This window comes from Petaurus breviceps, unplaced genomic scaffold, assembly GCF_028583685.1.
Source record: "Petaurus breviceps papuanus isolate PSGF00001 unplaced genomic scaffold, PetGlider_PUasm1.0 81, whole genome shotgun sequence".
NCBI classification, from domain to species: Eukaryota; Metazoa; Chordata; class Mammalia; order Diprotodontia; family Petauridae; genus Petaurus; species Petaurus breviceps.
In genome coordinates, this window is record NW_027186546.1 from 8,685,751 (window position 1) to 8,711,934 (window position 26,184).

Genomic DNA, 26,184 nt, shown 5'->3' on the forward strand with positions numbered 1-26,184 from the left:
CTATTTAGAGTTTCTAAGATTGCAATGGCTGTCCAGTATGCCTGGAATACTCTTCCCTCTTCAAGTCTGCCTCCTGACTTCCGTGGATTCCTCACAAGAGTCCCACACACCACTAGTGCTTATCCTCTGAAATTATCTTCCACTTACAATGAATATGTCTTAGATGTACAATTCTTTTGGTATGTTGTCTCTCCCATTATAAGAACTTCTTAACATAAGGATTGTGTCTGTGTACATGTGTATGTGTTCCCAAAATTTAGCATAGTGCCTTGAACAAACTAAACTTTTAATTTAAAAAACCTCTTCTTGACCGACTGAAGTTCTTCTATGAACTTCCTTGTTTGGGGAGGGAAAAAGAAAAACAGAAGCAAATAGCTCTTCCTCTCAAGAAGCTTACATTCTACTATAGAGAAACAACATGTTGAGTAACCCAGGTTATTCAACACAAGTCAATGCAGGGGAAGAACACTAACAACCATGGACAATCAGAAGAGGTTTGTGGCAGCAGGTGTCTTGAACAGAACCTTGACTATCATAACAGACGATGACTGATGACAGACAAAGCAGTCATTTGTCAATTAGATATGTTACAAACTCTTTTTGCAAAACTATGTCCCATAATCATCTTAAACTCAACATGTCTAAAACTGAACTCATTACCTTTTCCCCCAAACCCTCCTTTCTTAACTTTCCTGTTACTATAAAGAGTACCACCACCCTCCCCTTCCTTCCTTTTTTCTTTCCTTCTCTGTTCTCTTCCTTCTTTATTTCCTTTATCTCTTCCTTCTTTCCTTCTTTTCTTTCTTCTTTCTTTCCTTCCTTCCCTCCTGATCTACCTATCTCCCCTAGACCAGAAATGCAGGAGGTTCAATCCCATTCTGAAGGGCAAGGGAGCTTTGGTCTGCGACATTTCTGACCCGGGCAAGCTTTCTTCCTCCTTACATAAACCGATTCTCTTCCTTATGCCCTCTTGGGGGCTCATCGCATTAAAATGGACCTTACCAACACCCTAGGCCATCACAGCTTAGAACTCCAAGCTCAAGAGACCGGACACCCTCAACCTATGAAGCAACTGGGATTGTCTACAATCCTAGCGAAAACTTCACTTTAAGAAAAGTGGCTTGCAAATATCATCAAAAGAAAAATCATCCTAATGAACAGCATTAACATCTAATCTAATTACCTACTATTGTTTTGGGGAGCCTAGGATTGTATTTCTAGTTTGAGTGTGTTAGTTGCAACATTAGTTATCAAATGTTTAAGAATATATTTTGGCAAAAAAAAAAGTTTTTATTTTTGTCTTTTGTAAAAAGAGTAGAAAAAAGAGACAATTCTTCAAAACTTCAGTGAATCTATGACTTCATTGACATGGGCACTTCCACTATTGATACCATTTTGGTTTAATCTAGGTTGCAAGAAGACAGCAAAGGCCATGATCATTTCAGCTAGATCAACTCTTGTTATCGTTCCATTTTCAGTTTCTATAACAATGAGTTGGTTATGGGAAGAGACTTTACATCAGCTTCGTGAGTAACTCTATGTTGGCTCCTCTTCAATAGTGTAAAAAAAAAAAAACCTTAGAAGTGGAAAATAGGGACAGCCTATGTCAGAACAGGGAACCCAACGTCAGAAATGTCCTGGATATCCCATGGGTCAGAAGTTCACATTTTTCTATCATATTTTTAAAATGTGCTTTTCCAGTACTGTTAGGGGAGTAGATGACAGGAGAGAAGTAAAACTTCAATTAAAGTGTCTTTTTTCCCTCACTTTTGTTTGCACTCATTGATTTTTACCACAATCATCAGTTCTTCCCATACATCAAATTTTTCCTCCTTAAATATGAATCTGGAATAACAAATATTCAAACCAGTAAGAAATGAAACAGGAGATTGTGGGTTCTTTTGTGAGTTTCTAGGATTGCTCAAAGAGTAAGATATTAAGGCTATCCTTAAAAATACATAATTGACCCTTTAAATGTCCATATGAATGGGGTGAGAAATTAATCAAAAAGCATTTATTGGGGCAGCCAGGTAGCACAGCGAGTAAGAGCACCAGCTCCAGTGTTGAAAAGACCTGGAGATCGAATCCCGGGCTCAGACACTTAGCACCCACCCAGAAACACCTGGCCGTGTAACCCTGAGCAAGTTACTTAACCCCAATTGCTTAGGGGTGGCCAGGTGGCTCAGCGAGTAAGAGCACCAGCTCCAGTGTCAGGATGACCTGGATCAAATCCGGGCTCAGATACTCAGCACCACACCCAGAAATAACTGGCCGTGTAACCTTGAGCAAGTTACTTAACCCCAATTGCTTTAAAAAAAAAAAAAGCATTTATTAAGGGCCTACTAAGTGCTAGACACTGTACTAAATACTGGGGATGCAATTACAAAAACAAAATAGTCACTGACTTCAAGGAGCTTACATTCTAATGAGGGAGACAATATATATATATGTATATATATAATATACACACATATACATACTTATATGTGTGCATATGTATGTGTATAAATATATATGTATATACCACATATATACAAAGTATATTAAAAAGTAAGTTTAAAGGAAGGAGGGTGGTGAGGTGGGAAGGGAGGAATTGTACTAAGGCAGACAAGTTATATATTAGCAAGTTTTAGGGACAGAGTTAGAATTAGGACTCCTATCTTCTGCATATCCTACTTGCTATTCAACCCAATATTATGCCCCTAAAAATAAAATAAGAATTTTGCTAGGACAAGCTTCTGAAGTTTAAACTCCTGGTAATTTCTGTACTATTCTGCTTTATGTTTTTCCTTCATCTAAACTCTCCTCTCCCCAGTGACTTCCAGATTCTTCTGACACTACTCTCCTCTAATAAACACAGAACGTTCTTTCATCTCCTAGATTCCAACAAGTCCCATTTGTTTATTTCTTTATTTGATTTTGCTCAATAGAATTGACTTGGTTCCCTTTATTAGCCTCTCTCGGATCAATTTTTTATTTTCTAGGGCTAGTCCAGGTAAGACCATCTGAGCACTTCTGAAAGGTACCCATGGCTACAGGCAACATCAAGGGATGCCATTGGACCGCAATGAATGCCATTTGAACCAATACAGAGACAGCCAGGCAGTCATATGAGATGTCTTAAAGAGGCTTTGAAATCTATGATAATGTGTTCCGTTTTTTTTTTATTTTTATTTTTTTGCCTTTTGGAGGGCAATTGGGGTTAAGGGTTAAGTAACTTGCCAAAGGTTACATGGCTAGTTTGTGTGTGTGTGTGTGTGTGTGTGTGTGTGTGTGTGTTAAGTGTCTGAGGCTGGAACTGAACTTGGGTCCTCCTGACTCCAGGGCCGGCGCTTTATTCACCATGCCACCTAGCCACTCAATGTGTTCCATTCATATCTGCTCCATTATTTTACGAAAGGTGGTGTTGTATTGTATGCATCTAAATATGGTCAAACATTTCTTCACTTTATTTTTTTTTGAAACATAGCTAATGTGGAAATATATTTTGCCTCACTTCATATGTATAATGGGTAGCATTTCTTGACTTCTCAATGGGTGAAGAAGAGGTTGGAGGGGGGAGGGAGAGAATTTGGAACTAAAAATTAAAATTAAAATAAGTATGCCTAAAAAGACTTGAGAGTGAGATCATAGAGATAGTCCTATGAACATAATTCTTATCACATTGCTTAGACTTGGACTTTGATGAGTCCTAATAGGATTCTGACCATTTCTCTTCCATCACTGCCCTCTTCCTTTTTCCATACAACTACTACTATATTTGCAGAAGGGATAAAGGGAAAAAACAATCTTTGGTGGCCTGTATCTTCTCCATGCATGTAATTAAAGCCATCATTCTTATTCAATTTAACTCATTTAAACAAGCATTTATTCAACACTTTCCAGACACTCTGCTAAGTGGTAAGGATTCAAAGACAAAAAAAACACCCCAACAACAGTCCCCACCTTCAACGAGATTATATTCTATGGGGATAAACAAACATTATACAGATAAAAAAATACACAAAATAATTTCTGATGGAAAAGTTAATAACTGGTGGACTGGTAGAAGGGAATAGGAAAGTCTTTATGTAGTAGTTGATGCATAAGCTTAACATTCAATCTAGAGAAGGATTCCAGGAGTTGGAGGTAAAGAGGTAGAGTATTTCAAGAATGGGCACAGCTTATGCAAAGGTGTGGAAGTAGGACATGGAATGGTGTGTATTGGAATGTTGTGGATAGTCTGTTGCACCTGCCATCTAGTCTGGCCCAGTTCATTCTTATAAAACTTACCATATTAACCTATCTGATTTGATACAAACATAAGTAGGCCAGTTTAGCTGGAACATAGAGTACATGAAGAGAAATAGTGTGGAATAAATCTGGAAAGATAAATTGGAGCCAGGTTGCAAAGAATTTTAAATAACAAACAAAAGTTTGTATTTTATCTAAGAGGTAATAGAGCATTGGGTCTGGAGTCAGGAAGACTCATCTTCCCGAGTTCAAATCCAGCCTCAAATACTGACTGTGTGACCCTGGGCAAGTCACTTAACCCTAATCGCCTCAGTTTCCTCATTTGTAAAATGAGTTGGAGAAGAAAATGGTAAACCACTGCAATATCTTTGCCAAGAAAACCTCAAATGGGATCACGAAGAGTCAGACACAATTGAAAATGACTGAACAACAAAAATAGGTAACCGCTAAGGCTTCTCAAGCCTCATTGACATGTTCAGATTTTTGCTTTAAGGATATCAATTTGTCGTTTATGTAGATAAAGCTGGAGAAAGAAGAACCTGGAAGCAGACAAACCAATTTAGAGGTTATAACAGTAGTCCAAGCAATTTGGTATCCTAAACCCGGGTGGTAGTTGTATGAGTAAAGAGAAATAGACAGTCATTAGACATTTTCCTGGGATGTTAGAAAAGATTTTTCAACTGACTGAATGTAGGCATAGGAGAAGGTTATAGAAAAAGAAAAGTTGAGGATTATTCTTAAGGTTCCAAATGAAGGCAACCTTGGAGGAAGGTTTCTTTCTTGGCAGAAAGCAGGAAGAGAAGGTTTGGAGGGAAAGATAAATTAGATCTATTTTGGATATGTTGAATTTGAGATGCCTATGGGACATCTGGAAGGAGATTCCAACAGGAAACTGGTAATACAGGACTGAGACTAAAGAGAGAGGAGGGTGCTAGATATGTAGGTTTGGATGCCATCTACATAGAAATACTAATTTAACCCATTAGAACCACATTACTGAGAAGGAATGCAGGGAAAAGAGAATCCAGGGTCCTGCTGACCCATGCATAGCATGTGAGACAAAGATGATGGTCTAGCAAAGAATGCTGAGAAGAAACTGTCAGACAGAAAAAAAGCTATGAAACAGAAGTGTCACAAAATTCAAGGGAGGAGAGAGTATTTTGGGGGGATGGAATGAACAACTGTGTGCAACACTATAATGAGGTCAAGGATGAAGACTACAAGAAGTCAATTAGATTTACCTATTAAGAGATCATTTACTTGGCAGCTAGGTGACTCAGTGGCTAGAACACCAGCCTTAGAGTCAGGAGGACCTGAGTTCAAATCCAGCTTTAGAGACTTGCTAGCTGTGTGACCCTGAGCAAGTCATTTAACCCCAATTGTCTCCAAAATAGAAGGAAAGAAATTGTTTATTACCCAGGAGAGAGTAATACTTGCTGAGCCAGTGGGTTCATTAGCCAGATTTCAAGGAGTTGACAAGTGAGTGGAAGCAAAGGAGTATACATGGTTTTTCTAGGATTTTTGCCATAAGACAAAAGAGAAAAATAGGGCAATAGCTTGAGGAGGTGGGAGGGTCAAGTGAAAAGAATGAAGGACACTTGAGCCTGTGCACGTAGGCAGCAGGGAAGGAACTAGTGTTGTTCTAAATATCAGAAGAATCTGTTGGTTTGCGTCCATAATTTATACCTTTCCAACAAATGTCCTGGCATTAGGCCAAACACAGTTTGATTCCTAACCTCAGGGCTTTTTTTAACATGTAGTAAAATTCATACAAAATCAAAACATCCTGTGTTTCACACTTATCACATCACAATTTCACAAAAACAGCAATGTCTGGACTTTGAAAGCAATAGAAATGAGAAGTGGCGATAAAGGCATTAGTCTGCTGCACCTGCCATCTAGTCTGGCCCAGCTCATTCTCATAAAGCTCACCAAATTCTGGGAGATAAATTAACCTTTCTGATTCAACACAACCAGTAATAAAATTACGTTCTTGAAATAAAGAGTTTCTAAGAGATCAATAGTCACTCTAGAAGAATGTGCCAGAGGTTCTGAGAGATCCTGAATAAACAATACCTACCAAAACACCGTATTAACTCATATACATACACTTAAAGATGCTTGACAAAAGAGCAAAAGTTGTTAGAACTAGACTGATACCTCATTTAAATATCACCACAGTAAGCCTAACAGTTCTCAAAAATCCCCTGGTCTAAATTCATGGGCCTATACTCAGCCAATGGCTTTATTACAGCTTCAGTGCAATTGAATTATCATCAAATTATACTGCATGGAATACTCACTCCTCCACCACCACAAGACCCTCATCATCATTAGGAGAGACATTTCTCAGAACTGAGACTCAGGATAGCTAGAAATGCTAGTTCAAATGATAGAAGATTCTAGACTACCTTCTTCCCAAACTTGACCATTAAAATTTATAGTCAGTGCTAACCATGATAATGAAAAAATATATAAGCAATAAAGACAACGACAAGCAAAATTATAAAGTAGGTCAAATTTCCCCGATACTTTTTTCCCCTCCAGAAATCACCAGTGTATGTCCAAACTCTCCCCTTCTCCCCTATCAATCTTCAGAAAAGAACCTGCTCAATTAATTCATGATAAAGTGCAATTTGCAAGTAAGTATTAACAGGTTGTTATTCTCAGGGGTATGTCTTTCTCAATATGGGTCAAAGTGAACATGACTGAAAGTCAAACAGTGAAATTTCAAACCTCTTTTGGAGGTTCAAATACCAAGAATCTCTACCACAGCATCCCAAACAAGTGTTCCTCCAACTCTTACTTAAAGAATTCCAGTGCCTTATTAGGAAGTTTTTTCTCTACATTGAACCTAAATTTGACTTCTCTGCACCTTCCATCTATGGCTCCTAGTTGTGCACTCAGGGACTAAACAGAATAAATATAATCACTTGAAGTTACTTTTTCAAAGGTTATACCCAAAGACCCATCTTCTGATAGCCACCCAGAGCCATCTCTCTAGTTAAATGAAGGGCTTCAGACTCTCTAAAATGGTACTGCCTCATTTTTTTGTGATTACATGCTGGGGTGTTAACAGCTTACTACTTTGTATGTATATAAATGATAAATAAAACCAAAAGCTGGTTTTTTCTGAAGAGACTAATAAAATTGATAAACTTTTAGTCAATCTGATTAAAAAAGAGGGCAGAAAACCCAATCAACAAAATAGCAAATCAGCAAGGCAAAATCACAACAAAAACAGAAGAAATAAAAAGAATAATCAAATACATACCTCTATACTAAGAAAATTAAGAACACAAAAGAAATAGAGGAATACCTTAAAATTTTTAAATAGTGGAACTGACAGCAGACTAAATTGAGATTATAAATAACCCAATCTCAGAAAAGAAAACAGATCTAGCTGTAAAGGAACTACCAAAGGAAAACAGCTCCTAGTCTTGATGGATCCACAGGAGAATTCTATCAAACTTTTAAAGAAAAATTGGTATCAGTACTATACAAATTATTCTTTAAAATTGAGAAATTACCTTATCAGAAAAACTATGAGACAAATGTAGTCCTAATATCTAAACCAGGGAAAGCTAAAACATAGAAGAAAAATTATAGACCATTAACAAATATTGACTCAAAAAATTTTTTGACTCAAAAATTTTAAATAAAAACCTGCTGGACAAGAAATCATGCATTATGACCAAGTGAGATTTATACCAGGGATACAAGGATGGTTCAATCATGGATGAAAAACAATCAACAAAATTAATCATATTGAAAACAAAAACATCCAAAACGACATGATCATGAACAAACAGATGCAGAAAAACAAAGCTTTGACAAACTACAACCCATTTAAGATAAAAACCCTATAAATTTGAGACATAGAGGGACCTTTTTTAATGTCATAAGAAGCACCTACCAAACTACGCCCAAAGAGTTGTAAAACCGTGCATACCTTTTGACCAAGCAATACTAATATTAGGTCTATATACCCCAAAGAGATTAAAAAAAAGAATAGCTACCTATATAAAAAATTATTTATATCAGCTCTTTTTTGTGGTGGCAAAGAATTTGATTGAAGGGATGCCCACAATTGGTGAATGGCTACACAACTTGCAATATATGATTATTAACACTACTGTGCTAGAGGAAATGATGACAAGATGCTCTCAGAAAAACCTGGAAAGACTTATATGAACTGTTGCAAAGTGAAGTGAGCAGAACCAGGAGAACATTGTATATAGTAATAGCAATATTGTACAATGATCAACTATGAGTGATTTAGTTATTTTCACCAACACAATGAGCCAAGACGATTCCAAAGGACTTTATGACGAAAAATGCTATCCAGCAGAGAAAGAACTGATGGAGTTTGAATGCAGATCAAAGCATACTTTTTAAAGACTTTCTTTATTCTTCTTGAGCTGGTGTGTGTGTGTGTGCATGTGTGTGTGTGTGTGTGTGTCTAGTTTGTTTGCCTATATGGAAATGTTTTGCATGACTGTACATGTATAATTTATATAAAATTTCTTGCCTTCTCAAGGAGGGGGAAGGAAAGGGAAGAAGAGAATTTGGAACTCAAAATTTAAAAAGTTAAAAATTGTTTTTACATGTAATTGGGAAAAAAGCTAAAAAGATAAAGGATCCACCTAAAACTAAAAGCAAGCATCATATGCAATGGGAATGGACAAAAATCATTTCCAAAAATATGGCTGTGAAGAGAGGATGTACACTCTCCCCACTATTATTTGATATGATTTTGGAAATGCTGGTAACAACAATAAAACAAGAGGAAACACCATAAAGATAGATGAAGAGAAGATAAAATTAGGGAATCAGCAAAAATATTTATGAAGGCAAGTAAATAACTTCAGCAAGTTTGTAGACTAAAACATAAAAACTCAAAAACAACTGCATTTCTATATGATGATTATTATTATAAAATCTAATAACTATAAAGTATTTGGGAATTGATATACCAAAATATGCAAAAAAAAACTTGTATAGATTTAATTTTTAAATGCTCATTTAAAGAAATGAAGTAGAGCAAAAATGACTGGAAGGCTCGTGCCTGAGTCATGCTAATATAATAAAAATGAAAATTCTACCAAAATTAATTTATACTTTTAATACTATACAAATCAAATCATCACAGCGACACTTCACAGAATTTTGTAAAATAATAACAATTAATTTGTAAAAACAAAAAATTGAGACTATCAAGAAAAATGATGAAAAGAGGTAGGGAAGAAGGAAAAGACCACTGCCAAATATTCAACTATATTATAAGCAACAGTCCTCAAAAGCATTAAGTATTGATTAAAAAATAGAAAGGTAGCTAAGTGGAACAGACGAGATCAGGGAGAATCTGAAACAAAGAGGCCCCAGTTTTCAATAAAGTCCAAAACATAAATTACTTAAGAAAAAAAATCCCTATTTGATAAAAACTTCTGGGAAATCTAAAAAGCTTTTTGGCAGAGATTAGACTTAGACCAACAACTTACACTATATTCTACAATATACTCTAAGTGGATACATGATCTTAATGTTAAATATCACACTATTAAAAATTGGAAGAGAAACAGATCACACACTACTCATAGGTATGGGTAGGAGATGTATTCTTTTTTTTTCTTTTTTTATGAGCAATTGGGGTTAAGTAACTTGTTCAAGGTTACATGGCCAGTTATTTCTGGGTGTGGTGCTAAGTGTTGGAGCCTGGATTCGATCCCCAGGTCATCCCAACACTGGAGCTGGTGCTCTTACTTGCTGAGCCACCTGGCCACCCCAAAGGAGATGCATTCTTAACCAAACAAGGCATAGAAGCAATTTCAATAAGGAAAATAGATAACTTTGATTACATGAAACTGAAAAATCTTCTACACAAAGCCAATGCACTTAGGCTAAGAAGAAAAACTGTCAAATGTGAAAAATCTTTTTATCAAATTTTGATACACAATTTTGGTAGAAAATTTGTATCATATTTTGATAATGGTTTGAGATCCAAGATAGATGAATAACAACAGATGTACATAAGATAAATAGCCATTTCCCAGTAAATAAGTGGTCGAATAATATGAACAAACAATTCTCAAAAGAAAAATTTAAAAGTATTAACAGCCACATGAAAGAATGCTCTAAATAACTAATAAGAGAAATGCAAATCAAAACAACTTTGTGGTTTTAATTCATATCCTTCAAGTTGACAAAGATGACAAAAATGGCAGTAGTCATTGTTGGAGGGGTTGTAGGAAGATGGGCAAATTGCTGCATTGTTCATGGAGCTGAGAATTGGTACAACCAATTTGGAAATCAGTATGGAATTAGCAAACTACTAAAATGCCATACCCTTTGAATCAGCAATTCCACTACTGGGCTTATGCCCCAAGGAAGCCATGGATAAAAAGAAATACCCATATACACTGAAATATTCATGGCATCACTTTTGTGATGACAAAAAAAAATAGAAACATAGTAGATACCTTTTGACTGGGGAATGACTAAACAAATTTTGATATATGAATAAATGTAATGGGATTTTATTGTGCTATAAGAAATAATTAATGTTATATAGAGAGTCACAGAAAGATCTCCATGAACTGATGCAGGGTAAAGTAAGCAGGCCAAGAAAACAATACACACAATAACCACAATAATGTAAATGGAAAGAATAACCACCTACACACCAAAAAAATAGAAAAAAATCAAAAGCAAACATTGCAAAATTTTAAAGAACAAGCATGGTGAAGAGATATGAGAAGACACTTCCAATCTCCTACCCATCCCCTCACAAAGGTGAGAGGTCCAAAGGTGTTGGACATTACACGTTTTTGAACAGCGTCAATGTATTGACTGGTTGTACTGATTCTACTCTCTTTTTTTTCTTCTAAAATACTATTTGTTATATGGGATGCCTTTCTGAGAGGAGGAGGGGCAAAACTATGATGATATAAAAACAAAAATACATAAGTAAAAACTTATTTAAAAAATAACATTACCTTGTGTGATTGAAACCCAGGCTTTCTATGACTACTATAGAGGGTAGTGAAGAAGAACCATATTTCCTTCCCCCCCTCCCTGCCCATATTTCATATATGATAGCTCATCAAATATTTGAAGACAGCTCTATCAGATCCCCTTTAAATTATCTCCTATCCGGGTCGAATGTAATCAATTCTTTCAACCAGTTCTCATTTGGCATGATCTCCAGTCCTTCCCCTCCCCCCCTTCTGTACATTCCAGCTGCCACTGTCCTAATGTCTCTTCAATTCTTCATTAAACAATTTCATTTTGTACACAAATAAATAAAAGGCTTATCAATACATTCTATAAAATGAGGAGCCTTCCCTGTAATCCTGAAATTATACCACATAAGTAGTCATCCTTGTGTAATATGGGCATTGTTTATTGTCCTGGTGTAGTAAAGAGTGGAGATCACAATCTGGAAGGTTTAGCATCATAGCCATTACTTACCCTCCACCTTCCCACTGCCCTTCTGCCTGCTGTTTTGCAGAGGCGGTACTTCAAGGGACACAATGCCCGACTTTTCCAGGATATTCACTTCTACATGCAATCTCCCTGCAAGCTGCTGGGGTCGGACACTGATCACGTGCTCATACTTTCCCAGCCGTCTCTGCAAAAGCTCTTCATAATGTAGGAAGAAGGCAGCTTTATCCTTGCTGGGAATGGTGACAGAAGCACTGAAAGTCTCAGTCCCCTTTTCCCTGTAAAGACAAGACAAAGCCACCTTAATATGCACTTTATAGCACTTAGCTATCTCAGCACAGAGCTGTTTGCCTATCTTTCCTCTTCATATTCCTGTTCTTTCTTAACTAGGCTTCCAATGAGAGCAGTAAGTGGGTTAAGAGGGAAGAAGACAAACCTGAAGAGGAGAAGAATTACAAGTGACAAAGAAGGAAAGTCCTAGGGCAGATAACAAATGATGGCCAATGGCAAGGGGGACCGGACCTGTGATTTCATGCAGATGGACATATAGCTCTCTCTTCTTTGCAACATACGGTCTTAGAGATTCACCTAGAGTACTAAGAGGTGAAGGGACTTGCCCAGGATAACACAACCTGTATGAGTTAAAGACAAGACTAACTCAGTTGTTCCTGGCTCCAAAGCCAGATCCTTAGCTACTCCATAACATGGCCTCTTGCCAAATCATGCTGCTACCTGAATGACAGAGAATACAAAAGCCAACACCATTCTCTCATGTACATCATCCTAAGACTGCAGGAATGACGAAGGGAGCAACCAGTGAAAAGGAATTTTAAACAGTTGGAAGACATGTAGAAAGACCTGGAGTAAAGATAACGAGTTTCATTCTTTACTCAGCTAAGAATTCTAAATGGCTTTTGATACCTTACAAAGCTTTAAAATGGATACAATATTGGCCCTCCACATTTGATAAAGGATAGCGGATTGATGAAGCTATTAAAACTGATAAACTCAAGACACTTTGGCAGGAGACAGGACTGAGAAAGAGACGGAAACTGAATATGGGAGGTTAGAAAAATGCTGTTCCATTCAAGATTTTCCAACTGTAAAACAAACCCTTTCATTAAATGATACTTACCCATTATCTTCCAAGGTCTTATTGTCTTGCTTTTTTGCCCTATCACGATGTATCTTTTCTTTTTCTGCAACTTCCCCCTGATAAACCCTGTCTCCAACAACCCTAAAACAGAAGAGAAAGCTATGTTACAAACCTGGACTTAATAGACAATTTGAGATATGGTGCATGTAACCATAGCAACCTTAGAAAAAATATTTTTATTTCTCTTTTCAATGCACAGAAAGAAAAAGTTCCAGGATGCTACCCACAGATTGCTCATTTTTCTCCGGGGCAATTTTCAACAGGTCTGAATGGCAAGACTCAACCCATAAAGTCTAAATAATGTTGCAGGAGTAAATCATGCCATCTGCCTCAAACTGAATGTGTACACAAAACAGGATAGGACCAGAACAACCCACCAAAAATAGGCACCATTTTGGACCTTTGCCCAAACCTAAAATTAAACCCCAAACACCACCCTGTTTTGTAAACCTCTTGGGTTCAGCTTAGAGCCAAAAACAGATCTGCTACTCTATATAGTTTCATGCAGTTTTTGTATCTCCTGGACTACCATAAATATATACATGCCTATATTATAAATTATAGTATATATACATATGTATATATATTTGTGTGTATTTAATGTGGATACATATATACATAAACACACACACACACTTCCCACTCCAACATTCACCACCCAATCCTCAAGCACTGCCACTGATTTTCACCATTGTCCAAATCATCTATACCATTGTAGGCCAGCCTCAAGCATCCTACAGACTGGGATTCATGTTAAACTTTTGACATTCATGCCACCTACATAGTGAAGTTGGTAATGAAGGCTGCAGCTGGGATCTGCATCTGAAACTCAACTTCCTTGTCTTCTGATGCCCGATTCAGCAAGCTACAGGAAACCATGGTGAAGGCGTAACGAGAGATAATGGTAGATTTCACCGAAAAGTGCGTCATCAAGGGCTTGGTTTTCTATGGGAATTAAAACAACTGCTGATTATTCTTCATGCTTGGTTGGTCCATAATTCAAAGAAGAGTTTTTCCATTAAGGGAATTTTGGGGTAGTTTGGAGGCCTTTTCTTTTTTCCCTTACCCATCTTTCTTCTCCTGCTCTAAATCATATGATTCTCATCCATTTTTTTTTCCCAGAGAGTAATCCTCCCTTTCTTCACATTTGACATTCATACCACCTACATAACAACCTTGTGAGATGGATAGTTCCAGAAAATCAACCCCATTTTACAAATGAGGAAATTGAGTCAAAGAGAGTTGGAATGACTGGTCCTTGGTCACAGTCAGTATCAGAGCTGCAATTCAAGCCCAATCTTTCTGATTCCAAGTACAAAGTGATTTCTACAATATCAATGTTGTTTTAACCTTATAATGCAAATTAAACTTACTCTAAAAGCTATGAATAATCAAAGACCAGTGAAATGGTCACACATGTCAATAAAGGATTCAATTAAAAGAATATTTGATTGTTCCATCTTTGGTTCAGTAACTATTCACTGAGGCTTTATGCCAGAGTTTTACCTCTAAAACCCACATATTTTATCCTGTTTAGCAGTGATGGCACTAAGTCACAAAAGTCTCCTGAGAATTAAGTAAAAAAATACTGGAAATAAAAAGTTCTACTCCCCTACAAAAAATGAAAGATTTGAGGAAATATAATTTCTGAATGAATGAATGAAGTATTTTTAATGTACTTACTATTCACAAAGCACTGTGCTAAATGATGGAGATACAAATAGAAAAGTTATGGAGTCCCTGCTCCCAAGGAGTGCACACTCCAGTGAGAGAGGCAACACATATGGAAAGTTACAACTGAAGGTTGGATAGAAAGGTTCCATGATCCTTAGGGGTCAGTAGCAAAACAGATGATTGATTCCTCTTCTTTAATGTTAACGATTTAAATTTAATTTCCACTGATAAAATCATATGAGCTTCTGGGGCTGAACCATTTGGTGATGCCAGTGAGTTCAGTACATGAAAAGATAACTCTACAAAAAAATTTAAGAACTCAGCCTACAGAGAGTTTACAACCTTACCCATGGTAGGGCATTGGTGTATTCATTCAGCTACATTTATTAAGTGCTTGTATGTAGAACAATGTGCTAAATGCAGGGAAATGCAAAGTTTGAATAAATTATACTCCTTGCCTTCATTGAGCTTATTTGATTCTAACAGAAAGATGTTCTCCACACAGATCACTACCATAGGGCCAGATAAATGCACTAAAGGACTACAAAACAAAGAACTATGTAAAGTCTGAAGGGAAACCAACCAGAAGAGTCAGGAAAGATTTCATGAAAGACAGGACATATGAATTGTATTTTCATGGCTATATGGAAATTAGTCGATAAAGTGAGAGAGAAACATCATTGCTGGTCTACAAAATAGCATAAGTAAAGGATGGAGAGGAGAGAGCACAGAGTATGTTTATGTGAGGAAAGCAAACAAATTTGCTTTGAACATAAAATCTATGGAAAAAATAACAGGATGAGAAAGTTAGATTGGTGACAGTCAGTGAAGGTCTTTGAATGCCGGTCAGAGGAGCAGCATTTTAATTTAAAATGGTTTACCAGATACTCTTGGGGCATTTTTCTGGGGCCTCGACCTTCCCTGCCCCCACCTTCCAGGATGGTTGACATTCTTCTTCCATCTCATATTCCCCAACATATGCTGAGATGATAGAGTGTGTGGGAAAATTACACATGGTTTCTTCCCTGAATGAATGTGTAGTCCAATTGGAGAAACTAAATAAATACCTATAAATTAAATGCTATACTGTGTGGTACTTACTCTAAGTATTATCAGAGTTTAGAGAAAAGGATTAATATCTCAGAAAGTTACTTTATAAGTGATCTCATCTGCTTCATGTTACATATGAAGAGAGGCAATGAGATTTGTCTAAACTCACATGGGCAGTAAGTAAAAGTTGGAATTAGAACCCAGGCCTTCTCACTCCAAATACATTACTTTTTCTACTACATGATAAGACTTCTCTAGAGATCAGTAAGAACTGCAGTATGCAAAGGTAACTTTATAGGAGAAACAGAACCTGACTGGACCTTGAGAGGTGAATAGGATATGGATGATTTTAAAAGGAAAGAAAGGACATTATTAAAAATGGGGGGAACATATAAGCAAAGAATGGAGGTAGGTACATAGTCCTGTGACAGTGACAGAGTGAGTTGGACTAGTATGGAACCACATATTAAGGGACAGGTCGTGTAGGTAAAAAGACACAAGATCACAGAGGTTCTTGAATGCCCAGCAAAGTTGAAATGGGGCACTTCGTAACTATATGGGAATGGAGGAAATATAAAACAGTTGCGTCAATCATCTTGAAATGAACCCTTTTCATACTCTCATTACCTTTTTTTTAATTTGGAAATAAAAATGGAAAATTAGGGTGGAGGAAGTCCTTCCTGTGACACAATATAATTTTTCCTTCATTATTTCTTATGAAAGCTAAAACAGATTGAAAAGCAGTCTGACCTTGGGAATTCATGGACCAAAAATCTTAACATGACTCAAGTGAGTTATTTAAAATCAAGTAACAAGAAGATGACCTGAATTACTCCCAAGGCATTCCTCTATGCCCAGGCTGGTCTTATTCCTATTAAATTGGATAGGAATAAGGTAGGAACTTGATTTGTGATTGCATCGATATGGAAAGTTCCCAGAAGAGACAGGAAGAAAGTGGTGTGACTCTGGGAAAATAATTTCCTTTCTCTGGGTCTCAGTTTCTTCATCTGTAAAATGAAGGGAGGCTCCTTACTACCTCCAGGATCAAATATAAAGTCCTCTGTTTGGTACTTAAAACACTATATAATCTGACTCCTTCCTACCTTTCCAATCTTTTTATATCATTCTCCCCACAACGCACTCTGTGCTCCAATGATTCCAGCTTTGTTGCTATTCTTCAAACAAGACACTCCATTTCCAGATTCCAGACATTTTCAAAAACTGGCTGTCCATTATACCTAGAGCTCCCTCCCCTGTTATCTCTGGCTCCTGGCTTTCTTGGCTTCCTTCAAATCCTACCCAAAATCCCCAGAGGTTTTCCCCATGCCTCTTAATGCTGGTACCTTCCTTCTGTTAATATCTCCAATTTATCCTATCTACATCCTGTTTACACATAGGTGTTCATATGTTGTTTCCCTCATTAGACTGTGAGAGCTTGTGGGGTTTTGTTTGTTGGTTGGTGTTTTTGGTCTTGTTTTTTGCTGTTTTTGTATCTCCGGTATTTTAGCATAGAGCCTGGCATATAGTTGTTTTAAAAATGTTTGTTGACTTGTTGAATTGGACATGGTGGAGGGTGGAAAGGAGGAAAATGGACTCATTTAATTCTACTTCACACTCCCCAGGTCTAAAATCTTTGATCTTTTAATTCAGGTCAGCACCTTCTCTGCAACTTATAGTCTTAAATAGCTACCAAGCCACTGAGCAGTTAATTGACTTGACTAAGGTCATACAGTTAGTATCACCCAGGCAGGAAATAAAGTCAGGTCTTCCTGACTCTGAGGCCAACTCTTTATCAACTATGCCATATCACCTCTCAGTGTCAGTCTCAAATAAACATTTTATGGATTTACTCTAATCTAACCTAAAGACACATAATTGAACATGAGACCTAAGTGTCTTAAGGTGATAATGATAATGAAACCGCAATATTGCTTACTTTATATTACATATAAACCTAGGAAGACATGCTGGACCCATGGAGAGAAAAAAATGAATTTTGTTCATAGTACTGTCACTCACCCTAGTGTTCGACTATAAGGAAGTAATTTCACACATGTGCCCAGTTTCTTTACATGTAAAAGAATATTTTCTGTACATATCTGTCTTATGTAGAGAAAAATGTCTTAATTTCCATGAAGTAAAAAAATAGAAATATGGAAAATGTTTTATAGATATAGATTAAATATAACTATAGAAAATGACATAGAAATACATTATATATACAAATAGGATGTACCAAAAGCCATAGTGCAGATGTAAGCTTATTAATTAGTTTATTATAGTACATATTATAATATATTATACAAACGTATTACTAGGTTTGAGTCTGCACTAAGGCTTTTGGGACACTCTGCATATGGCAGTGGGCAGCTAGGTGACTCAGTGGATAGAATGCCAGGCCTGGAGTCAGGAAGACTCATCTTTATAAGTTCAAATCTGGTCTCAGACACTTACTAACTGTGTGATCCTAGGCAAGTCATTTAACCCTGTTTGCCTCAGTTTCCTCATCTGTAAAATGAGATGGAGAAGGAAATGGCAAACCATTCCAGTATTTCTACCAAGAAAACCCCAAATGGGATCATAAAGAGTTGGACACAAGTGAAAAATGACTGAACAACATCGACAAAATTTATGGCAGCACATAGCAATATAATGCACAGAGAATTTGCCTTGGAGCCAGGAAAATAGAAGTTCGATTCCTGCCTCTGACAGATCCTGACTGTATGAACTTGGGCGAATCACTTAATCTCTCACTGCTGTAGGTAAATCTCCACAACCGAAAGTGGCAGAGCAGATACAAACCTGTGCAGGTAAAGGGGGTTAGTCCACTAATCTGGGAGATCCCTATACCAATGAAATCATAGGTCTAAATACGTATGTGTGTATATATGTGTATTTTTATGATATGTATATACTTTAAATATATAGTTATACATGTATATACTCTGAATACATATTAATTTATTTATATACATATATACTCTAAATACATATTCATTTTTATATGCATATACACATATTATGTGTGTGTATATATGTATATATACACATAATATTATATACATAGTCGTGGTTCACCCTAAATATCCTCCTACAGAAGACAATCAACATTGGCTAGAGTTAGGCTAAAGGGGTGTGGAACCTGCGGGCTCAAGGCCACATGTAGCCCTTGAGGTCCCCTTTGACTGAATCCAAACTTCACAGAACAAATCCTCTTAATAAAAGAATTTGTTTTGTAAAACTTGAGTCAAAGGGCCGCACTTGAGGACCTAGAGGGTCACATGTGGCCTTGAGACCTCAGGTTTCCAACCTCTATAACTTGCAACAATCTAACTGAAAATAAGGGTTAAGGACAAGGAGGTTGCTGCCAGAAAGAAAAGGCTCTTGTGCAAAAATGTTCATAGCAATAACAAAACACTGGAAGCAAAATGACTGAAAAATTCCCAATGTTAGGAGACTGGTTAGCAAGTATGAATGCAATGGACCATCACTGCACTGTAAGGAATGACAAGTATGAAGAATTCAGAGAAACATGGGAAGACTTGCAAATAAGGCAATGGCAAGAAAGCAGAGCCACAATAAGACAATGTTTAGTGACTACTGCAATATAGTATGTAAATAAATGTAAAAAAAGGCAATAAAACCCTCATCAAATATAGTGGTCAGTTTTGGTTTCATACTATAAACAGTTAAAGGGTGGCTCTGCTCTTTCTGTTAATAGAGTAGTTATTTTCCAGAAGTTCATTCTTTGAGGGGAGGGAGGGTGGTGTTTAGGTATTTACTGGGAAATGTCCATTATGTCAAAATTGCATAACTAATATTTTTAAAGAATTAATTAAATCATTCACTAAATTAATGATTCCATTAAAAATACTTATTAATATACAACCACCCAAAGATTAATCACTATGTGATGAATGTCTTTAGCCAGTGCAACTTAGGAAGACTACTCAGGAGGTTTTTGTTTGATTGTTGTTTTTTTGAGACAGGTCTTCCTATCTCACCATGACTGGAAGTGCAGCCATCACTTCCAGGCCAAATCTCAATTCTTGGGCTTTCTCTGCTTTTCCAGCCTGAGCTAGTTCATCCCTCCCTAGACAACATGATAGCCCTCCAGTCCTAGGGGCTCACAAATATTGATGCCCGACTTTGTGTGATCACCCAATCAGCTTTAACCCCACTGAAGCTCAGAATTCCCAGCCTCAGGGGTTATAGGTGTATGCCACCACCGCTGGTTTATGAAGACTATTTACTAAAGCCTTCAGTGGTTGGCAACCATAACAATGGAAGGACCTCAGAAAATGTTAAGTCCTGGGCCTTTAATAATAATAGATTTAACAGCTTAAGAAAAAGCAAGTTAGCATCAGATGAGCACCAAGGATGGTCAGCCCCAAAGGAAGTAGATGAAATTCTAACTACAAACATCTCTCTCTTTCCGGTGCCAGGCAGCTTTGACTGTCTCATTTCAAGGAAGGCCCTAAGAGAAATGTGTCTTCTTTTTTGTCTTCTTATAAGTACCGCTAATAATAATTAATGATAAAGATCTCATAATACAATGCTAACAATGACAATCATAGGGAAGGAAGTCTCTCCCCGAGGGAATAAAAGGGACTCATACTGGACATTCCTAATATTTTTTTTTAAAAAAGGACCCTAGAGATTGGTGGAGCTTCTCAGTGTTTCAAAATGATTTATCATTGAATGCACAGTAGTTGGTAAGAAATGACTCCAAAATAAGTTATTAGAATTGCTGGAGGTTAGCCCAAGTTCTCAAACTGTTAACCTCCAAAATGCACTCAAATTCTTGCCCAACTTTCATCCCATGAAGCTTTAGCCTACATCTGTGGATGTTCTGTTTATTTACTTCACTGAGAAGATTTTGTTGTTTTTAAACTCCCAGGGGGGATTGAAGAGAAATGTTAAAAGAAAAAAAAAGTTTCATGTTTGGTTATATTTTTGCAAGAGGGCCTTTGAAACCCTATGTAGTAGATTATTTTTAAAGTACTTTGTCCTTGCTTTCCTATTGACGCGATCTGTTCCTTTGCCAAAAAGGAAAGCTCACATCTATTTTTTAAAAGTCCTATAAAACAATAACAGCTTTCAAAGCTTAATACTATCAAACTCTGGCATTAATTCATCTGCTTCTTTATAAGTTTTCAGGGAGCTTTAATCAAAGGCAATGGCTAGTTCAAAAGAATTAGTACAGTTAAGGAAATCTGCTTTTCAGAAGCCAAAGAATATACGTACCAGCCTCTGTTGTAGCCTGACCTGTCTTGGGACTCGGTGTCCAACCTGCTTTAAAAAGAAAAAGAGAGAGATTCACGAAATATGATCATGAATTACTGATTAGAGGCCTTATATTTATGGGTTAGTCTGATCCTTTTCTAAAAAAAATTTTAAAATTCAGAATACTTCTTCATACCTCTAGGATGCTGTCGGGGTTCCATATTAATAATCAGAAATTAAATGAGAAGCTATCTAAAGCTGTGACCAAATGCTTAGACCCAGATGAATGCTTAGCTAGTAAGGCAACATGTAACAGAGAAGATGAAAATTATTTCATTTCTTTGTTGTCTTGAAATGAACACTATTCTGACTATTAACAGCTGACATAGAATTAAGATGTCTAAAGTTAATTTGATGGACTGGTGGTCAATATTCAATTTAATTCAAAATATCTGGAAATATCTTCACTAGAGACACAGCTAAATTTTTTTGACTATCTTATTGACTTGATATGCTGAATACTCACCCCAAGTGTGTTGGAAAAAGCAAGGAGTTTTCTTGGGAAGTCATTCAAACATCCCAAGCCTCAGTTTCCTCATAGGTACCTATGCTATCTATCTATCAGGTCAAGTCCACAAGCAATTATTAAGTGTTTACTCTGTTCTAGGCACTGTGCTGAGTGCCAGGAATGGGAATAAAAGCAAAAGAAAAGATAATCCCTGCCCTCAAGAAGTTCACAATCTAGGTACAAACATTTCTCTCTTCCTGGTTCCAGGCAGCTTTGAGTGCTCCATTCCAGGGGATGCCCTAAGACAATCGGGTCTTTTTTTTTCTTTTCATTAAGTACTACTACTAATAATTAATGGTAAAAATCTCATAATACAATATTAACAATGATGATCATAGGGTAAGGAGTCCCTCCCCTAAGGGAAAAAGGGAGACTCACACTGGACATTCTTAGCATTTAAAGAAAGAAAAGATCCTGAAGATTGATGACTCTTGATAAAGGGGGAAAACAAAACTTCAAAGGGAGCTTAAAAACGGGTTTATTTTGAAGAAAGTGCTTTGTACATCTAAAAGCTCGACATGAATGGGAGCTAATACTAGTTGTACAGTAGACAGATCCCTGGGCCTGGAGACAGGAAGAGTTCGTATTCAGCCTCAGACACATTATTAGCTAGGTGACCCTGGGCAAGTCACCTGACTTCTGTTTGTCTCAGTTCCCTCATCTATGCAATGGAAAGAATAACAGCACTTATCTCTAAAGGTTGTGGTCAAGATAATATGAGATAATACCTGCAAAGTGCTTTAAAAGCTTAAAGCGATGTATGAATGCTAGCCCTAAACAACACCATCAGCATTCTATTTCAGTTGCTACCAAACAATGAGCAGTCCCTTCAGGGTTAACATTGGACATACTGGATGAAAGCTGCAGAGAAGCTGGATGTGAGGACAAACTTCCTGACTGTTGGAGCTATCCAAATGTGGAATAGGCGGCCTTTGGAGCTCCCCCTCAGGAAGTCTTCAAGCAATGCTTGGATGACCCTCTGTCTCCTACGTTGTAGAAAAAAATTCATGTTCCAGAATGAGTTGGACTACATAGCCTCTGAGGCACCTTCCCATACTGAAACTCTGTGGCTCTGTGACTGTCAACTTGCTGATAAAACATTTTTGTAATAATTTACACAATGGTTTCAGTTTACCAGTCAGATCGCCCATATCATTTTGTTGGATCTTCACAACAATCCTATGAGGAAGGTACTATTGTTTTTCCCATTTAATAAATGTGAAAACTGAAGTTTAGAGAACTTAAGTGACTTTCGTAGAATCCTAGTTAAGTGTGTGAGGCAGAATTCAAACTCAGGTCTCTCTGACTCCAAGTCCAACACTTTTTTACCACCTATAGGTCAACATTTACATAGTGATTAGAGATTGCCATATAAGTCACTATGGAGCCATTCCAGTATAAGGGAGCCCAAGTCATGATAAAGAGAGGGAAGAGACATAGTATTTAGGCTGAGGTGAGAACTTCAGGGAGCATGGTAATTTTTGACCCTCAGAATGGAGTAGGAACAGTGAATAACTCTTCTAACACCTGCAAGAGGCCAAACGAACAGCTATTCACCCAGTTCCGCCTGAGTATCTCAGGCTTTTTTAACTTTAAGCTTTTTCTACCCCATAGAAAGGGCAAGAACCACTTAAGACTACTCTGTGGTTCAACAGGAGGGCCCAGCTCCCCATGGGAATTACATGGAGCTTGATTGATCTAAAACATTTTCTTTGAAGTCTCTCCTTTGTAAAATATATTTTTCTGGTAAACAGACTTCATAGAGAACAAGGTAAGTGGGCTCTTTGCTTCTGAGATGACTATCTAGGTCTCTCTGGGGGATCATTATGGCTAAACTTCAGAACAAACTTAAAATGAATAGAATCAGAATCTGCTTGAAAAGGTAAAGTTCTGGTTAATATTTTTTTTTGTGATCTTCATACATAAATTCTTGGTGCCCATTGGAACTAGGTGTGGAAATGGTGGCCATCTCATTATTGCTAGTTAAATATACAATTTCACAAATTCAGTAAGTATTCAGGAAGTGCCTGCTATTTACAAGGTGCAATGATAGGTGCAAGGAGTGCCAGGACAAACACCCCCCAAAAAATGCTCCTGCCCCTCAAAGAGCTCTCCTTTCATGGTTGTTGAGTTGTTTCAGTTCTGTCCAACTCTTTGGGACCCCATCTGGGGTTTTCTTGGAAAAGATGCTGGAGTGGGTTGCATTTCCTCCTTCAGCTCATTTTACAGATGAGGAAACTGAGGCAAATAATGTTAAGTGACTTACCCATAGTCACACTGCTAGTAAATATCTGAGACCAGATAAGAATTCCTGACTCTAGGCCTGGCACTCCATCCACTGCACCACCTTGCTGCCCTAAACTCTCCCTCTATTGGATGTTAAAATGTATACACAGAAAAAAATAAATGAAAAATAATCCAAGATGGAGGAAACCTATACAAAGTGGCTCTGGAGTTTGGGAGGGGAAAGATTCTAAGAGGTGAGATGTCCGGGCAATGCAAAGATCCAGAGGTATTAAATGAGATGCCGAGTTCCTTCAATAAATCCCTACTCTAGTGTATCATTGCATTATGGAGGTAATCCTGGATTTTCCAAAGCTCTCTCAGTGTAGCACAAGCTCTGGCAGTTCTTAACAAGCTGGCTGGGCACCTAGGACAGGGCTGGGGATGGGAATCTATGACACACAGTCCATCTGTTGTTTAAAGACCAGCCAAAGTAGTTTTGGGAGACTCATCACCAAGTAGGTGGCAATCATGTCCTTCCCACTGGATTGGCAGAAGGGAAGGTATACCCACATCAACAAAATCACAGATCTTAGGAAAAGCATCCCTGGATCTCTCTGTGAGTAGTTTCCCATTGTTTCTGTTCATCAGTCCTCCCAACAAACTGACAGGGACTGAGTTTAGTTCAGACAAGAAAATGAGGCATGACATGATTGGGCAATTTTTAGTTTAATGGAAAAGATAAGGATAGGGACTTGACCAGTGATTTCATTGATATAGGGATCTCCCAGGTTGGAACACTCCCTCTACTAATACATGTGGTCACTGTCTCTTCAATTTATAGTCTAGAGAGTTGTCTAGAGCACTCAAAAGTTAAGGGACTGACCCAGGATGACATAGCAAATTATGTCTCAGCGGCAGAATTTAAATCCAGGTCTTACTGTCTCTAAGATTAGCATTCTACCCATTATACCAGTTTTGTACTTTTAGAGTACAAGGAAAAGAGAGGACTGTGTTTGGTCAGGTGATTAGGATTAACAAACTAATATGGACAAATCACCCCGATAGGACCTGGAAATGAATCTATAACGACTGTGAATGTGTCTTGGGACAGGAGGTCATCAAAAGAAGAGTTCCCTAAGAAAGCCATAACTGATGTGTAAAATAACAACAAAATCCAAAGGAAGAGGAGAGAAAGTTCACTGGGGACAAAATCAGTCGAGGACAGCTTAGCTTAAAGGAGACATCCTCAACCCCCCACTGTGCCTCAACCCATACATTCCCTCACTTACAAAGTCTTTTCAACTCAGCCTCCACAACATTTTTCAAACTAATTCCCTTTGCCTCACTTATGCAGACACCACCCTAGGTCAAGGCATCATCTTCAGCTTTTTCCTAGACTATTGTAATAGACTCCTAACTGGTCTCCCTGTACACACACACACACACACACATTCTCCAAATAGCTGCCACAGTGATATTCTTAAAGCATAGGTCTGTCTATGTCACTCTCCCCTGTTCAATTAACTCCAATGGCTTCCTATCACCTCTAATATCAAATCCAAACCCCTCTGGCAAATAGAGGGAGGAGGGATGGAATATTCTTGGGCTCAAAGAAAACTGCAGATAGTAACTGGAGCCATGAAATGAAAAGACACTTGCTACTTGAAAGGAAAGCTATAGCAAATCTGGACAGCAGAGACATCACATTGCTGACAAAGCTATGGTCAAAGCTATGTTTTTTCTAATAGCAATGTATGGCTGAGAGTTGGCAATAAGGAAAGCTGACTACCATGGAATTAACACTTTTGAATTGTGGTGTTGGAGAAGACTTTTAAGAGTCCCTTAGACAGCAGAGATCAAATCACTTAATACTTAAAGAAATTAGCTCAGGCTATTCACTGGAAGGTCAAATATTGAAGCTGAAATTTAAATACTTTGGTCACATAATGAGAAGACAGGACTCACTAGAAAAGACCCTGATGTTGAGAAAAAGACTGAAGAGAAGATGGAAACAGGACAGTAGAGGATAAGATAGATAAATGGTGTCATGGAAACAATAAATGTGAACTTGGACAGACTTTGAGAGATAGTGGAAGATAGAAGGACCTAGCACGCTATGGTCCATGGGGTCGCAAAGGATTGAATGACTAACCAACAACAACTGACATTTCAAGCCCTTCCCATACTGTCTCCAACCTATCTTCCCAGCCTTACTATATATTAATCCCATTCAAACTCTTTAGTATAGCCCAGCTAGCTTCCCTGTTGCCCATTACACATAAAATGCTATCCCACCTCCTGATTCTTCTCCACAGACTCCCCCACATACCTTAAATGTATTCATTTCTCACCATCACCTCTTAGAATCCTGAGTTTCATTCAAAGCTCATCCCAAACACCATATCCTGCTTCACTAATCCTGCCTAGCTGCTAGTGATCCTCCCCAAATTTCTCATTACTCATTTGTATTAAATATGTATGTGTGTATGTATGTATTTCCTTCCATCCTTCCACCCTTACTTCCTCCCTCTCTTCCTATCTCTTCCTTTCTCCCTTCCTCTCTTCCTTCCTTCCTTCCTTCCTTCCTTCCTTCCTTCCTTCCTTCCTT

General features: G+C 37.6%; 1 protein-coding gene across 2 annotated transcripts in view; it reads right to left on the bottom strand.

Annotated features, from left to right (window-relative positions):
• LOC138176136 (inter-alpha-trypsin inhibitor heavy chain H5-like) overlaps positions 1–26,184 on the bottom strand; it is a 92,416-nt gene that overhangs the window by 60,241 nt on the left and 5,991 nt on the right. The window contains exons 2-5 of one of the 2 annotated variants that reach the window (XM_069106908.1): positions 20,804–20,848; positions 13,614–13,777; positions 12,812–12,913; positions 11,704–11,954 (exon numbers count right to left, since the gene is read on the bottom strand). In XM_069106908.1, coding sequence (XP_068963009.1) covers positions 11,704–11,954; positions 12,812–12,913; positions 13,614–13,777; positions 20,804–20,848 — 562 coding nt within the window. Of the gene's footprint in view, positions 1–11,703; positions 11,955–12,811; positions 12,914–13,613; positions 13,778–20,803; positions 20,852–26,184 lie in introns of both variants that reach the window. The other variant, XM_069106907.1, reaches the window with a different exon arrangement.